A 17326-nucleotide genomic window follows, 5' to 3' on the forward strand; every position below is an offset into this window, starting at 1 on the left:
CTTTAAGTTGACTTTCTCATGTGCCACGTGGCAGTGTGTATCTGATAACTATTGGTATAAAAGGTAGAGTAGGCCAGTCTAAGAGAGCACATAAATGATTGCTCAAGAGTCAATACCTAAGAAAGATGGAAACTAAACAAAGGATTGGAAAATCAAATTGACCCAGAAATGACCGAGCAGATTTTTTACAGGAGGAATATAGAATTCAGAACTGGTAGTGGCTGCAAAATATTATATCAGGTTTGCTTTAATTATGTGGTAATGCCTCTGAGAACAAAGGTAATTACATGATAACTCATGGTAGTATCCCACATTATCTCTTAATAACTATGTAATTAACTTGTCACTACTATACAGCGTGTAGTTTGATATTACTCAAGTATAAAGAACATTGATAACTTAAATGAATGAGCTGGGGTGGGGCGAGGGATAGAAACAGTCGGGAAATCACAGTATTAGAACAATCAGGATGCAAATGATTCATTAGATCATTGACCCAGTCCTCTAGGATCTGAGCCAAAGCCATGGAGAATACCAACAGAGTCTGAAGTGAATCATTTAAAGAAGAGAAATATCCCAATGGAAAAAGAGTTAGAAGTTGTCATCAGTTTATAAAAAGAAGAAATACAAATGGCCAGTAGGCATAGGAACAAAAAAAGTTTTCAACCTCCCTAATACACAAATACCTGTAAATTAGAACAAGATTTTACTTTTCACTTTTCAAATTATGAAACAGAGTAAGATCTGTTTGCTAAGAAGTTTGGCAATATGGACATAAAGCCTTAAAAATGATTAATTACCTTTAAGAAAATTTACCCTAAGGAAATTTAAAATATGCACAATGAAGAATGTTATAAAGATATTCTTCATAGTGTTATAGTAGTAAAAAAAATAGAAACAACCTAAATATCCAATAATAGGATTATGTAAATTATGCTGCATCCACATTTAAAAAGCATGGTCTCTAAGAATATTTACAGATGTGGGAAAATGCTCCTTCATATACTTTTCATTGCAGAAATAATATCTGTAAACAGTAGGAAATACAACAGTACAAAAGGATGTGTATATATATTAGAAGTGTGTGTGTGTGTGTGTGTGTGTGTGTGTGTGTATAGAAAATGAAAAGTAAACATTTCTCCTACCTCAATCCTCTAATTCCCCTCCCTGAGGAGCTTTGGTTACTAGTTTCATATTGAATCATCCAGAAATATCCTGTGTCTGTAGTTTATGTGTGTGTGTGTGTGCGTGTGTATATATATATATATACATATATATATATATACACACACACACACATATGTATATGTATATGTGTATATATATGTATATATATATGTATACATATCCCAGTTTTTCATAAATTGAGAGTATACTGTGCTAACTGTTCTGTACCCTTGATTTTTCGTTTACTCATATCTTGGAGATTGTTTTATAGCATCACATTAAGATCTACCTCATTCTGGTTAACTGCTTTATATCATTCCATTACATGGATTTACTTGGGTCCCTTCTTCAAATTGTTGGACTCTTTTTTTCCTACCATAAATTATATAACTTTTATAAGGAGAAATGTGGTAGACATTACCTTAACCAAGTGATCAAATTTAGCATCACCAAGGATGAGACAACCCAACACTGTGTATCCCCTGGTTGGATACCCTAAGGACACAGCATCACTTCTGTGATACTCCCACCAAAATTGTTAAACCTGAATCTAATCATGAGGAAACATCAGACAAAGCGAAATTGAGGGACATTATGCAAAATAACTTGTAAGACTCTTTAAAATTGCCGAAGTTTTGAAATGTAGACGAGGCAGGGGGACTTTTCTAGATTAAAGGAGACAAAGAGAACATGACAACTAAATGGAACCTGAAATAAATTCTGGAGCAGAAAAAAAAAATCTGTAACGGCCATTACTGGGATAATCGGGGATATTTTAATATGGACTATATATTAGATAATAGTATAGTATTAATATTAAATTGGTCTTTTTATTACAAACAATGCTGCAATGAATATCCTTGGGCATATGCTTTTGTGCACATATATGCATATATGTGGCTTAGAGGCCACTTCCAGTTCTTACAGGTGGAATTGTTGGGCTGAAGGCTGTGTGCACTTATAATTTTGATAGATACTATCAAAGTGCCCTTCAAATGGAGTTAATTTACACTCCGTATACAAGAATGTTCACGTCTCTTTAATAATACAGTATATGAAATATATATATATATATATATACATATATATATATATATATATGTGTGTGTGTGTGTATATATATATATATATATATTAAAGATTTTATTGGGGAAGTGGAACAAGACTTTATGGGGAACAGTGTGTACTTCCAGGACTTTTTTTTTTTCCAAGTCAAGTTGTTGTCCTTTCAATCCTAGTTGTGGAGGGCGCAGCTCAGCTCCGGGTCCAGTTGCCCTTGCTAGTTGCAGGGGGCGCAGCCCACCATCCCTTGTGGGACTCGAGGAATCGAACTGGCAACCTTGTGGTTGAGAGGATGCACTCCAGCCAACTGAGCCATCCGGGAGCTCAGCGCCAGCTCAGCTCAAGGTGCCGTGTTCAATCTTAGTTGCAGGGGGCGCTGCCCACCATCCCTTGCAGGACTCGAGGAATCGAACTGGCATCCTTGTGGTTGAGAGCCCACTGGCCCATGTGGGAATCGAACCGGCAGCCTTCGGAGTTAGGAGCACGGATCTCTAACCGCCTGAGCCACCAGGCTGGCCCCATGAAATATTTTTATCTTTGCTAATCTCTTAAGTAAAAAATGGTATCACATTGTTTAGATAATATATTAAGTGAAAAAAGCAGGCTACAATACCTGTAGTATGATACTGAGATATATGAGTATATATGTATATTATATATACACTATTTATTACACAGAAACACACATATACATATGTGTATACATGTGCTATGCATATATTTTCATATGTATATGAAAAGCCTGGAAGAATATACAAAGAAATGTTAAGTGTAGTTATCTTCTAATTTTTTAATAATTTGAAGTGACATTTTACAAACAGAATAATATATAATAATATAATAATAATAAAAATGAGCAGTCCTCTACTTACAACCCAGGTTGAGAAATACAACATTTATAATACCTTTGAAGCCTGTATACCCCACCCCAATTAGGTCCTCCTGCACCAGAAGTCACTATTTCCTGATTACTGTTTTCTTACTTTTCTTTTAAATTTACCACATATTTGTGTTCCTAAACAATGTGAGAACTCACCTGTGTTCACATATATAGCAATAATTCATTCAGTTTCATGGTTGTAATATGCTAGAATGAATCCAATTTGTGTTGATGGATACTGGAGTTGTTTCTAGCTCTCCACTGTTATTACCCATGTGGCTACAAACAACCTTATATGTGTGTCCTAGTGGTGCAGGAGTTTTTCTCGGATGTACACCTAGCTGTGGACAATGCTTAGTCAACTTTATTAGGTAATGCCAAATCGTTTACCCAATTCACTGTACCAATTTAAAACTCCTGTCACCCTGTATAAAGATTACAAGGCATCCTCATCATCAAGTGGCATTGACAGACTTTTAAAGTTTAGTCAATCCTGTGGATTTATAGTAGAATTTCTTTCTGATTTTAATTTGCATTTTTCCTCATTACACATGAGGTTGAGCATCTTATGTTTTCCTTTTGAAATGCCTATTCAAGATGTTTGCCTATTTTTCTATTGGGTTTTTTTTTCTTAGTTTATGAAGTATATATATTCTAGAGACTTATTCTTCATGAGTATCAGCGTAATTACAATGAAATTGGTCACATTTCTTGGAAGATTTCTCAAAGACATAAAGATCTTCACTACTTTTTCTACTCTTAATATCCAGAAAACAAACTTGATTTGTTTTCCCTTCTCTTAAAAAGGTATATTAGGAGGAACAGAAGTTTTCATTTTAGCATCGTTGAATTTTTTAATCTTTTATTTTATAGTTTGTGCTTTTTCTGTCTTATTTAAGAAATCCTCCTTACCGCTACAACATTAATATATTCCTTATTTTCTTCTAAAAGTCTTACAGTTTTGCCATTCACATTTAATTCCCTGATACAGCTGAAATTTTATTTTTAATATGAAAATTTTATTTTTAATATGGAAAAATAATTTTACTTTTCCAACTCAATACTAGTTCCCTAAACACTATTTTCTAATAAACCATCCTTTCCCTATGGATTTACAATGCTAACTCTATTGTAGCTCAGTTTTCCACATTTGCATATATATGTTTTGGTACTATTCTTTTCCTTTGCACTTTTTATTTTTATCTATGCCAAAACCTCACTGTACTTATTATTATTGTTTTATAATGTGTTGAATCTGGTAAGGCAAATCTTTCCTACTTTGTTTTTCTTCAATAGGAGTGTTTTGACTGTTATTCTTTTTTGACTTTGCTTTTTCATACAGATTTTAGAATCAACTTGTCAGGTTCCTTGTTGAGCCTTTTATTGAATTTCCTTAATCGTCTCATCGAAGAACCTGGTATAGCTCTCTATTTAGGTCCTTTAGAATGTTTTTCAATAAGGTTTTATAATTCTCTTCATCAGAAACTGGGATACTTTGTGTTGCTTTTGTATCTTTTCCAAATTTTTTTTATGTTGCTGTTCTGTGTATATAGATAAATACATATATGAATAATTTTGTATATTTCTCTTGTATCCAGCAATCTTGCCAAACTCTCTTAAGTCCAACAATTTATAAAGTCTTTGGAGTTTTCTATATACAAGTCTCTTAACTGAAAATAATAACTTTTTTTTTTCTTTCCTTACATTCTTAATTTTTTTTAAATCATATTGCCTTTGTTGGGATGTCTGTGCTATATTAATTCTTTGTAATGGGACTATGTGTGTGTGTTCTTGTTAATTCTACTGTTTTATTTTTAACACTTTTTATACAGATGTTGGGTATTTCTTTTACAATCAGGGGAAAAAAGAAACCTTTTCCTTGCTTTCTTAAACATAAACTAAATGGCCTTTTAGTGAAGACCTGAGAGGTCACTGTAGGTATAACGTGCGTGGTGGCCATGAAAACTGCTATTGCTTCAACTCTCCTATGTGACATGTAACTCTGTTTCACAGTGTTAGTTTTCTCGGACCTTTAAATTATAGGGCTGGAAATCCATTTTCAACCCACATGCATTTGTATATATTGCCAAGTAAACAAAGTTCTATACTACCTAAATGTGTAATAATTTAAATTCAGCATAAAATGAGATTTCTTAAAGCAAATTATTTATCTATATGTCTATATATTCCAAAAAATGCTTTAAAATATTTTATGCTACATATACATATTGTGGTGTGCTATATATTAAAGTTCTTTGGGGACTATGTAAGAACTAAAGACTTAGTCACTAAATAAAAACTCATGGTCGTATCACTGGGGAAACAGTTTGAGAATAACAAGATGCTAACTCTTCTAAAGAGTGAATTATTAAAACTTCATTCTTCCATGGCGCTCTACCTGAAACGAATATAAAATAATATTGAATATCAACTATAATTTAAACATACACACACACACACATACACACACACACAGACACACACACACAGTCATGCGATGTAAAGTCCAGCATAAGGAATATAGTCAATGGTACCGTAGCAGCTACAAGCGGTGTCATAGGGGTTGTAGACTTGGGGGAGGGGTGTAAATGTCTAATTATTATGTTGCTTTGTACACCTGAAACATAATAAAAAAAAATTTTTTTAATAAGCAAATAAAGTTGAAAAAAAAGAAACCTTTTTCTGCCATAGAGAGTAATTTGGAACCTATTTTAAGAAAGAGAATGACCAATGCAGGTAGATAAGACGAGTTTATTTATATGATTCATATCTTCTTTCTTGAAAGGACATTTACAAACTTGATTTCAAAAATAGAAGAACTTCTGAATGGAAAAAAAAAGAAAGAAGTAAATAAAACTTTATTCTTTCAAGTTTATAGAGTCAGTGTGGCACAGCTTTCTTATTTGATGACAACCAGAAAAGATGTCATCCTTTTTGCTGTGAATGTTCAATGAACATAATGGAGTCTACTGGTTGTTTAGTTCCAACCACCATGAAAACCATTCATGAGGAATTATATATATGAAAAAGAAAAAATTTGCTTATAGACAGTTCATACCCTTTTAAAATATCCCTAGCTCTTAAGTGTCTCCATTAAGCTTTCCGTGTCTACTGACAATATTTCTCAAGTCTCTGTAAATGACACACTAAGAAAATTCTGTTATATCTCTTCTACAGTACTATTAGGTCAGTGCAAAAGTAATTGCGATTTAAAAGGTTAAAAAAAAATCTGCAAAAACCCCAATTACTTTTGCACCAACCTAATATATGGAATGGACAACTTAAATTAGGAAATCACATTGCCTTTTGCCCACACCAGCCATCTTACCTCTATGTGCTTTGAGGAAACTAGCTTAGCACCTCCTCTCTGCACAGTTTAAATATGGTTCAGGCCTCATCTCAGACACTGGATTTAGTTATGCTAAAATCAATCATTCTCTTTAACACCAGTAAAAGAAAAATACAGATAAAATTAACAAGAAGACAATAAGCAGTACCAGTTGCTAATGGACTGAGGTTTATTCTGAGAGCTCTGGATCTTTAATGGTTCCAAGATTCAGAGCCAGCCAACACAAGCCCTAGGAACCAATTCAGTGTCGGTGAGAAGCCTTCCCCCACCCTATGTCTCAACAGCGAGAAATCGAAGGTCCGTGACATGGCCTAAAGTTGGGAAACGTCTGCGAGGCCCAGGGATAAGCCTACCTATAAAGGATTAGAGAGGAGTTAGAGGTCACAGGAAGAAGGAACCCACGTAGAAAGGCAACTGCCTCAGCACATGAGCTCTTGATGTGGAAACCTGTGTTGGTATTTCGTGTTATCCCTTCTGTTTTGTTCTCGTGGCTGTGTTGAAATGCCTTTCATTTTCAAGATGATATGCTGACAAGGACCATAAGCTAATGGCACCCGCAAAAAGGACTCCTAAGGGACTTTTTCATATTGAGCACACATGCCAAGTCAGTTAAGATTTTACTTCTTGAATTATTGGTAGGCCCAAAGTCTTTACTAAAAGAGAACAAACTTGTAATATATGTATCTGCAAGCCATAAATGACTTGCTATAGTGTTTGCCAACCACTCTTTATAATTCAACACATTCGATGCATGAAATATGAATAAGTACTTTGTTTACTTGCTGACACTGTATTTGTATATAGTAATAGCATATTGTTATTGTTGGTATTTCTTTCTTACCTAAAAAATACTTCTTTGAAATAATATCCCAAAAATGTAAAGAACTTTTAAAAGTGGGGAGGAGGGGATATCAAAATTCCTATAAAAAATAAGCAAAAGATAAGAATAAACAATTCACAGGAAGAGATTTGTTCTTTAAACATATGAAAAGATATTCAGCCTTATAATAAGAGAAATGCAAATTAAAATTACACTGAGGTATCATTTCTAACCCATCAGATTGACAAAAATACAAAAGCTTGACAGTACACTCTGTTGGTGAGGGTCTAGGAAACAGGTACTCTTAAACAATACTAGTGGAAATACAAAATGGTTCAACTCCTATTAACTGGAATTTGGAAATACCTAACAAAACTATTTATGTGTTTACCTTTCAACCAGAAATGCTCCTGCTAGAAACATATCCTGAAGATACACATCTCAGCAACACAAAAATACATATGCAAAAGGTTATTTATTGCAGCATTATTTGTAATTGCAAAGCACTGGAAACTAAAAACATCCACACATAGGAGATAGAGTAAACAAACTATGGTGTGTCCATACAATAAGATAATATGCAGGGGCCGGCCTGGTGGCTCAGGCAGTTGGAGCTCCGTGCTCCTAACGCCAAAGGCTGCTGGTTCGATTCCCACATGGGCCAGTGGGCTCTCAACCACAAGGTTGCCAGCTCAACTCCTCGACTCCCGCAAGGGATGGTGGGCTATGCCCCCTGCAACTAACAACGGCAACTGGACCTGGAGCTGTGCTGCGCCCGACACAACTAGGATTGAAAGGACAACAACTTGACTTGGAAAAAGCCCTGGAAATACACACTGTTCCCCTTCCCCAATAAAATCTTAAAAAAAAAAAAAAGAAAAAAAGATAGTATGCAGCTGTGAAAAAGAATGAGGAAGATCTCTGTGAACTGATCTGCAGTGATTTCCAGGAGACATTTTTAAGTGAAAAAGGCAATGCACGAAACAGTGTGTGTGTTTGTGTGTGTGTGTGCGCGCTACCTCCTTCTGTTAAAAAAAGAAGAGGAAATAAGAAAATTCACATATATCTGCTTTACAAAAAGAAGCACAGGAAAACTAACCAGGAAATAGTGAAATTGGGTACCTGTGAGGGGTGGGGGAGGGGTAGAGGATAAAAGGAAGTGACACTTCTCTGAGTATACCATTTTTAGTTTTTACGTTTGGAAACGTTAATATTCTACATTTAAAAAAAATTAACAAGAATAGAAGGGGGGAGGACTAAAAATGAAAGACCAGAACTCATGAACCCAACATTATTTTTCAATCTTAAGTAAAATGAGCCACCCTGAAGTGGGGCAAAAAAGCAAACTAATCTAAATAACATACCATATTTTCCCAATAATAAGACCTAGCCAGACCATCAGCTCTAATGTGTCTTTTGGAGCAAAAATTAATAGAAGACCTGGTCTTATTTTACTATAATATAAGACCGGGTCTATAATATAATATAATATAATATAATATAATATAATATAATATAATATAATATAATATATATAATATATAATATAATATATAATACTGGGTCTTATATTAATTTTTGCTCCAAAAGACACATTAGAGCTGATGGTCCAGCTAGGTCTTATTTTCGGGGAAACACGGTACTAAACACTGTATTTGAGTATGTGGAAGAACAGCAAACCAAATGTGAACTCTTTCTTAGGAGATTTGGTTTTTTGTAGAGTTAGGAGTGAAGCAATTTTGAAGCTGATTTTTAGATATATTACAAAACTGAGCAAATAAATAAATGTGTCAATGTTGTTGGGAGCTATGATTCTCACTGTAGAAGGAACATAGTAATGATGGAATGCAGAAAGGTAAGAAAAGTCCTGGAGGGATGGATTGGAGTCGGAAATATTGATATCAATTCAGTTTCTAAAATAGGTCTGTGTATACATATGTACACATGTCCACATTTATGTATGTAAGTGTGCCTGTGTACCTGTGAGTATGATGCACTCATACTTCCCAGCTCTATTGGCTGACAGGGCTCAGAAGCAAAGAATAAACCTACCACCAACATCTTGGTCTCTAATATCATCCCACCCTAAACAGGTTCCTTGGAGAAATGGGCGGTTCCAGGGCTGGGGTAGAGTAGGTATAAGATAAGCTGGAACTTTGTGCCAGAGTCAAGAAAGGCTCAGAAACGGGGGGGGGGGGGGGGGGGGGGGGGGGGGGGAGCAGGTCCAAGGACACCGGAGCCAGCCTAAAGGGGTGGCAAAAACGGGGAAAAACTGGGACCTTTTGAGCACCAAATTAAGGACTGGAATGAATTGTAACCCTTTGATTTAGAAAAAAAATTATTATGGATAATAAATAGATTTAAAATAATAAATGGGAGAGGGGTAAGCTCGTGCACAGAGTAGAAATGCCAAGAGCTGACTAGTAAATGCACAAGGAGTGCTGGGGTTGGAAAATCCCCACAGCAGAAGCAGCTTCAGTTAGGAATCAAGAATGGATACAAAATCTAGGGAAGTGGGTGGGGACTTGGGATGAAGAACAGAGTATTTGTATGACCTTAAAGTGTCTGTCAGCAGACTGCTTGTTATGTGCAAGGGAAAAAATAATAACTCTGCATATAATGGGGAAATGGGACGACACCTTCATCAGGTGATCAAACTTACCACCACCAATGAACGCGGGCTGGGCCTAACATGCCTCTAAATGTGATACCCTGACAAGGACACAATGTAATTTTTCCAGTATTCTGGAATCTGTATCTCCTTACTGATAATGGAATGCATAATCTGAATTTAACCATGAGGAAATAGCAAAGAAAGGGAGCAGGGGATGACTGTATTCTTCAAACATGTCCCTGTCACATAAGTCAAAGAAAGATGGAGGAGATATTCAAGACGAAAGAAGACGAAAAATGACAAATCCTAAACTGGATTTTATCTTGGAAGGAAGAAATGCTGTAAAGGACATTATTGGGTCATTGACAAACTGGAATATGGACAGTAGATAGGTAACAGTATTATAACACTGTTACTGAAGTTGATGACTGGGTAAGAGAATAGCCTTATTGGCAGGAAAGACTCCCTGATGTAAGTAAACGTAAAGAGACATGATAAATGCAACTTGCTCTCAATGGGTCAAGGAGAACAAAATTGTGTAGAGAGTATATGTGCACAAAAGGAGCAAAATGTTAATAGTAAGTGCATCCAGGTAAAAGATATATGGATTTTTTTTTTTTGCATTATTTGTATTCTTGCAACTTTTTTCTGAATTTGAAGTTATTTCCAAATAAAGTTTTTTTAAATACACTTTAGCTAATAATTTTAAAATGTAAACTTAAAAATTATATTGGGAAACATTACACTAAGTGAAATAAGGCAGACGCAAAAGGACAAATATTGTATGATCCTACTCACATGACGTACCTAGAATAGGCAAATTCACAGAGACAGAAAGCAGAATAGCTGTTACCAAAGGCCAGGAGTAGAAGGGAATGGAGAGTCCTTATTTAATGAGTATAGAGTTTCTGTTGGAGTGATGAAAAAGTTCTGGAAATTGATAGAGGTGGTCTTTACACAACATTGCAAAATACACTTACTGCCATGAATTGCACACTTAAAATGGTTTAAATGGTCGATTTTAGATTTGCATATTTACACAATAAAAAATTGTCTTGGGGACGTTTATTTATTATAAAAGGTTCCCTATGATTCTTTAAATACAAGCTCCCTTTGTTTATTTAAATCATTTTACACAACTTTTAAGATTCACATCAGCTACTTTATGAAGATGCCACTTAAAACTGATTCTATAACATCTGTAGTTCATCTCAGTTGGTTTTTAAAAATAGATTATTGAAAAACTGATACTCACCTAGGGCAAAGGTCTTAGCTTTTTTCTGCATCCAGGTTTTCCACTTGTCAAAGCAAATGTCTCTTCAGAGTACTTCACTTCAATCACCAGCTAGCTCTTCTCTAAGAAAGAGAATGCTGGTACTTAGCTTCACAGAAATATTTCATAAACGTGAACTTTTCTTTTTCTCACAAAGATCATACCAGGAGAAATGAGGAAAACAGATGTTGCTTATAAGGCTTCTCTAATAGACGTGTTTCCATTGTAAGCTGATCTGACTCAGAATTTGGCATCTGCTCCATTCACTGTGTGGGCTAAGCATTTTAGTCTCACAGTTTGGCTGAAAGTTAATATTGACCTTTGACTGTTACCTGAAAACACAATGATAAAATACTCTTACTAAACCTCTTGAGGGAGTGATTTCACATTCTAGGCAAATGTCTTCAAAATACATCACTCCATTTACCAAATTAATTTTATTCTTTGTTTGGGAATACTTATTTATTTTATCAAATACAGAGCACTCCCCAGATCTGACGAGGGAAAGGCTGTGTGGTCAGAATGGTAGAAGAAAAAGAACATAAATCTCTTATACTGTTCTCTCCAGGTCATTATACCACAGCTTCTCAATTAACCTTCACCCTCCCCCCCAGACTGCCCAGGACCTAGGGGGGAAGGCCTAGAAGTCTGGCTACAGGACAGCTTCTCATTATCATCCGTTCTTCTGAGTATTTAAGTACTGCTGCAGCAGCTCCGCTTTCCCCTAGAGAGGAAGTAGCCCCAGATTCTACCTAATAAGATGTATCTTATTTGGTAGAATGTAACTACAACACTTTTTTCTTTTTTTATATAGTTTTATTGCAGTATAATTGACATGCAAAAAATAGCACATATTTAAAGTGTACAGTTTTACAAATGTTGACATATATACACCACGAAGCCATCACTGTGGAAGTGGTCATCCCTCTCACGTTCTTCTGTAATCCTGTCTTCCTGCCCCTTCCCATCCCTGTCTGGATTGTTTCCAGTTTGGGGTTATTACAAAAAAGGTGCTGTGAACTTGCATTTACGATTTTTTGTGTGGATATATGCTTTCATTTACCTTGGGTAAAATATTTAGAAATAGAATAACTGGGTCCTACGGTAGGTGTGTCTTTAACTCTTTAAGACACTGACAAATGGTTTTCCAAAGTGTTCTTATCATTTTGTATTCCACTAACCAGTATATGAGCATTCCAGTGGATCCACATGCTTGCCAACACTTGGTATGGACAGTCTTTAATTTTAGCCATTCTAGTGGGTGGGTAGTGGAATCTAATTATGGTTTTAATTTGCATTTCTCTAATGAATATGGTGTTGAACATCTTTTCATGTGCTTATTTGGCATCTATTTATCTTCTTTGCTAAAGTGTTTGTTTAACAATTTTGCCCATTTTTTATTGGGTTATTTCTTGTTATTGAGGTGTAAAAGTGTTTAATTTGGCAAAGTTCAAATTATTTTTTTCTCTTTTATAAGAGTTTGTACTTTTTATGTCTTATGAGATCTTTGGCAAATTCAAAAGCACAAAGATTTTTTTCCTATGTTTTTTTTCTCAGAGTTTTATAGCTGTAGCTCTTACATTTAGATCTATGATCCATTTTAAGTTAATTTTTGTAGATGATGTAAGGGTTGAAGTTTTTTTTTTCTTCACACATGGCCATCCAGCTGTTCTAAAACCATTTGCTTAAAAGATTATCCTTTCTCCATTGAATGGCTTTGATACCTTTGTCAAAAATCAATTGACCATACAGAAGTAGATTTATCTCTGGCCTCCTTGTTCCATTGCACTGATCTATTTGTCTATCTTTGTGCTGATGCCATAGTGTCTGGATTATTTTAGTTCTATAACAAGTTTTTAAATCAAGTAGTCTTCTGTTTCAAAGTTGTGTTTCGACTAATCTAAGTCCTTTACATTTCTGCATAAATTTTAGAATCAGCTTAGTTTCTATAAGAAAAGCCTGCTGGAATTTTGATTGGTATTTTTGAATTAATAGAAAAATTTCTGCCGAGCTAGTAACAATACTGAACCTTCTGATCTGTGAACACTTTATATCTCTCTATTTCTTTAGGTTTCTTTTATTTCTCTCAGCATTGTTTTTGTCAGGTTCAGTGTGCAAATCTTACATAACTTTTGTCAGATTTTTCCCTAGGCATTTCACATATTTGATGGTATGGTAAATAGTATTTTTTGATATCAATTTCTAATTGTTCATTGCTAGTATATGCATATGCTAGCTAATACACACACACACACACACACACACACACATCACTAATATGGAAATTCTATTGGGTTTTTGTATAATGATCTTGTATCCTACAACTTTATCAAATGCACTTTGTTCTAGTAACTTTTTTCTAGATCCATAAGATTTTCTACGTAGAACAGGTTTTCTCTAATCTTGGCATTATTGACATTATAGGATATTTAGCAGCATCCCCTGCCCCAGCTGTAACAACCAAAAATGTCTCCAGACATCGCCAAATGTCCTCTAAAGGGCAACACTGCCCATTGTTCAGAACCATAGACAATCTTGCCATCTGCAAATAAAGACAGTTTTACTTCTTTTTCCATCTTGATGCCTGTTATTTATTTTGTTTGCCGTTTTGCGCTGGCTTGAGTCTCGAGTACTGTGTTGAAGAGCAAACATTCTTGCCTTGTTCTTAATCCTAAAGGGAAAACATTCCATCATTCGCCATTAAGAGTGATAGTAACTGGAAGTTTTACTTAAGTGCCCTTTATCAGGTTGAGGAAGTTTTGTGCTATTCCTAGTTTGCTAAAAGTTTCTATTAGGAGTAGATATTAGATTTTGTCAAATGCTTTTTTGGGGGCATCTATTAAGATGATCTTATGGTGTTCTTCATGAAAATGGTAAATTACATTGATTTTTGAATGTTAAACCAAACTTGGATTCCTAGGATAAACCCTACCTGATCAGGCTTTATTATCTTTTTAAATATACTGTTGGGTTTGATTTGCTGAAATATTCTTCAGAATATTTGCGTCTTTTCTGATTTTTGTTATCAGAGTAACGCTGGCTTTCAAGAATGAGTTGGGAAGTTTGCCCGCCTTTTCAGTTCTCTAATGTGTTTGCATAGCATTGATATTATTTTTTTTCCTTAAATGTTTGGTAGAATTCACCAGTGACACCATCTGGACCTGGAATTTTCTTTATGGGAAACTTCTTAACAACAAAATCAATACAGAGGGTGCCAAAAAATGTGTACACATTTTAAGAAAGAAAAAAACTTTATTAAAATTTTAATACTCAATATATACCGATAACAAAACATGTATACATTTTTTTGTCACCCCAGTATTTAATAGACACAAGGCTATTCAGGTTATCTATTTCTTCCTGAGTGAGCTTTGATAGTTTGTGTCTTTCCAGAAATGTGTCCAACTCATCTAACTTGTCAAATCTGTTAGTATAAAGTTGTTAGTAATATTTTATTATTATCCTTTTGGTGTGTAGATTCAAAGTGATATCGCCGCTCTTATTTCCAATATTGGTAATTTATGTCTTCTTTCCTTTTTCTCTGACCAGTCTACCTAGATGTTTAAATTTGTCCCAAATGGACTCCCAGTTCCATCTTCTCCGCTCAGTGAGATCGTCAGGCTCTGCCTGGCTTGTTCTTCTTTGTGTTGCGGCCTGGTAACTCTAGGTAGTAAGCTGCCATCTACCTCATTTGTTTCCCGTCTTTCATGGATCTTTTGTGGCTAATATATGATATTTGCAAACTTTGTTTATATACTTTTGTCTTTATTTTAGTTGTTTCTGGAGAAAGACAAACCTGGTTCCTTCTATTTCTTCTTGTTCAAAAGCAGAAGTCCTCAGTACTGTTTTCTACCTTACTATATTTATTTTAATGTCAAGCTGGTCCACGGTGCTTAACTACAGAAATGATTCCATTGTTTCTTCTGGGAGTTAAGGGGAGATATAAGGGCCTCATAACTTTTCAACTCTCAACTTTGTCCTTGAACAGACATCCAGATGATAGAATTTTGACCAAAACAATATGCTAGCAATCACAATAATACAGAATGAATCCAGAGAGACGGGGAGAGGGATGTCTAATAACGTCTCAGCTGTAAAGACAAGAAAATATTATTTGGCCAGTATTTCTTACTGATCATCTTTTCATCTCAAAGCTAAAGGAAAGCGTGCTTGTTTAGGCTTAGAAAGACTGGATTGACTTGATAGTGAGTTGCCATATCCCAACTTGAGCTCTGTAAGAAAAATATTAGGGGAAGCTCATTACGTTTGTGGGAAGACCTCTCTCACCCTTGAGGTTTAACACTAATCGGACTGAAGAAAGGGATAGGTGTATAGACCATTTTTTGGCCTGACCCATTACGATGGTTCTGATGCTGTTACACAATACTCATGTTCTTCCCTTTTGTCCGTGTTTCAGGTTTTCTGTCTCAGCTGGTCTCTGACAAGCCCCTGACTGAATGCATTCGTGCTGGCCACTACGCAGCAAGCGTCATAATTAAGCGGACCGGCTGCACCTTTCCTGAGAAGCCAGACTTCCACTGATGGAAAAGCAGGAAATCCAAGGCCAGGAGTTCAGACACTGCCCTGATTGCTTCCTGAGAATTCCCATATTAATAAAGGAGAAAATTGTCTGCCATCTTTTCCTACTATAATGATGTTCATTCTTAATTTAGAGGGTATACTAATGCTCAGTAGAATCTTTATTCTCTCAACAAACTGAAAAATGATTTCCATAGTTCCATAGATAGTGCCATTTAAATGTCAATTAAGCAGGAATATAACATTTCAATAGAAACGTTTATTTCATTTTCAATTACTTTGTAAATTCATGTGTAATTAGCAAATTGATCAGGTTTTTTTTTTTACATTTCTGCTTTTAATGCAGGTGCAATTTAATATAATGGTTTTTTTAAAGGAATTAATCCTAGCACATCAATCTTTAGCTTTTTATACAAGTATGTTTAAATTTAGAAATGTGTGTATGTATGTATATATGTGTGTTTACCTATACACATTCATACATATATGTACGAATATATACATGATAAACAGTCAAACAAGGTACAGAAATATTTATCTTGCCAAGTTATGCCAAATAATCTCTTCAGTGCATACTCAAATATATAATGAACTTTGGATAATTAAATAATTTGCCAAATTATGTTATATTGCAATGTTCAAATCATAATCTTATATTTACTTATGGTACTCTGTAATTTGATACAAATAAAAACTTGTCATATGGGAATTTTTATTTTTTTCTGTCTTTGCCCTGCGCTCTACAAACTAAGGAAAAAAGATGATTATTTAGTACTGGGCTCTGAAATGATGTCTAATTTGTTAATGGAGATAGAAAGAACAACAACATAATACACTGAAATATAACAATATTGGAAACCAATAAGTCACTATTTTAATGAAGACAAAATGGTATAATAGAACCTCTAGAGTCAGACTTACCGTGTTTCCCCGAAAATAAGACCTAGCCGGATAATCAGCTCTAACGCAAAATAAGACTGGGTCTTATATTAATTTTTGCTCCAAAAGACGCGTTAGAGCTGATTATCCGGCTAGGTCTTATTTTCGGGGAAACACGGTAATTATCTTTATAAGACCTTGGGCAAATTACTCAGCCTCTTTGAGCTACAATTTCCTTTCTATAAAATGGGATAATAACTCCTATGTCCAAGGTCATTGAGATGATTTGAAAGAGAATACCAAGTATAAAATGCTTAGTACAATGCCTGCCTAATGAATACTTAATAAATACCTGCTATTTTTATCATAATGACGATTGTTGTTGAAGAAGAAAAAGATAGTATTTATAAAACTGAATTCAAATCACAGAAAAGCGTTTTCAAGTTTTTGTTTTATGTGTAAGTAAACTTTAAGGTCTCCTATGCTGCTTGTCTTCATTTTAATATTATAGAGATATAATTCATATACCATAAAATTTTCCATTATACAAATGGAAAAAATATACAAATCAGTGGTTTTAGTATGTTGACAAAATTGTGCAACCACCACTATTACCTAAATCAAGAACATTTTCATCACTCCAAAAAGAAGAAACCCTATACATCCCAATTCACCCCACTCCCATCCCCTGGCAACTAATCTATTTTCGGTTGCTATAAATTTGCCTATTCTGGACTTTCATA

General features: G+C 34.9%; 1 protein-coding gene across 2 annotated transcripts in view; it reads left to right on the forward strand.

Annotated features, from left to right (window-relative positions):
* Positions 1 to 16413, forward strand: part of ADK (adenosine kinase) — a 447994-nt gene extending 431581 nt beyond the window's left edge. For both annotated transcript variants that reach the window (XM_019745975.3, XM_019745976.3), the window contains exon 11: positions 15583 to 16413. In XM_019745975.3, coding sequence (XP_019601534.1) covers positions 15583 to 15707 — 125 coding nt within the window. In that variant the 3' untranslated portion in view covers positions 15708 to 16413. The remainder of the gene's footprint in view (positions 1 to 15582) is intronic.
* The last annotated feature ends 913 nt before the right edge of the window (positions 16414 to 17326 follow it).

This window comes from Rhinolophus sinicus, chromosome 15 (assembly GCF_057876585.1).
Source record: "Rhinolophus sinicus isolate RSI-liver-muscle chromosome 15, RSI-T2T, whole genome shotgun sequence".
NCBI classification, from domain to species: Eukaryota; Metazoa; Chordata; class Mammalia; order Chiroptera; family Rhinolophidae; genus Rhinolophus; species Rhinolophus sinicus.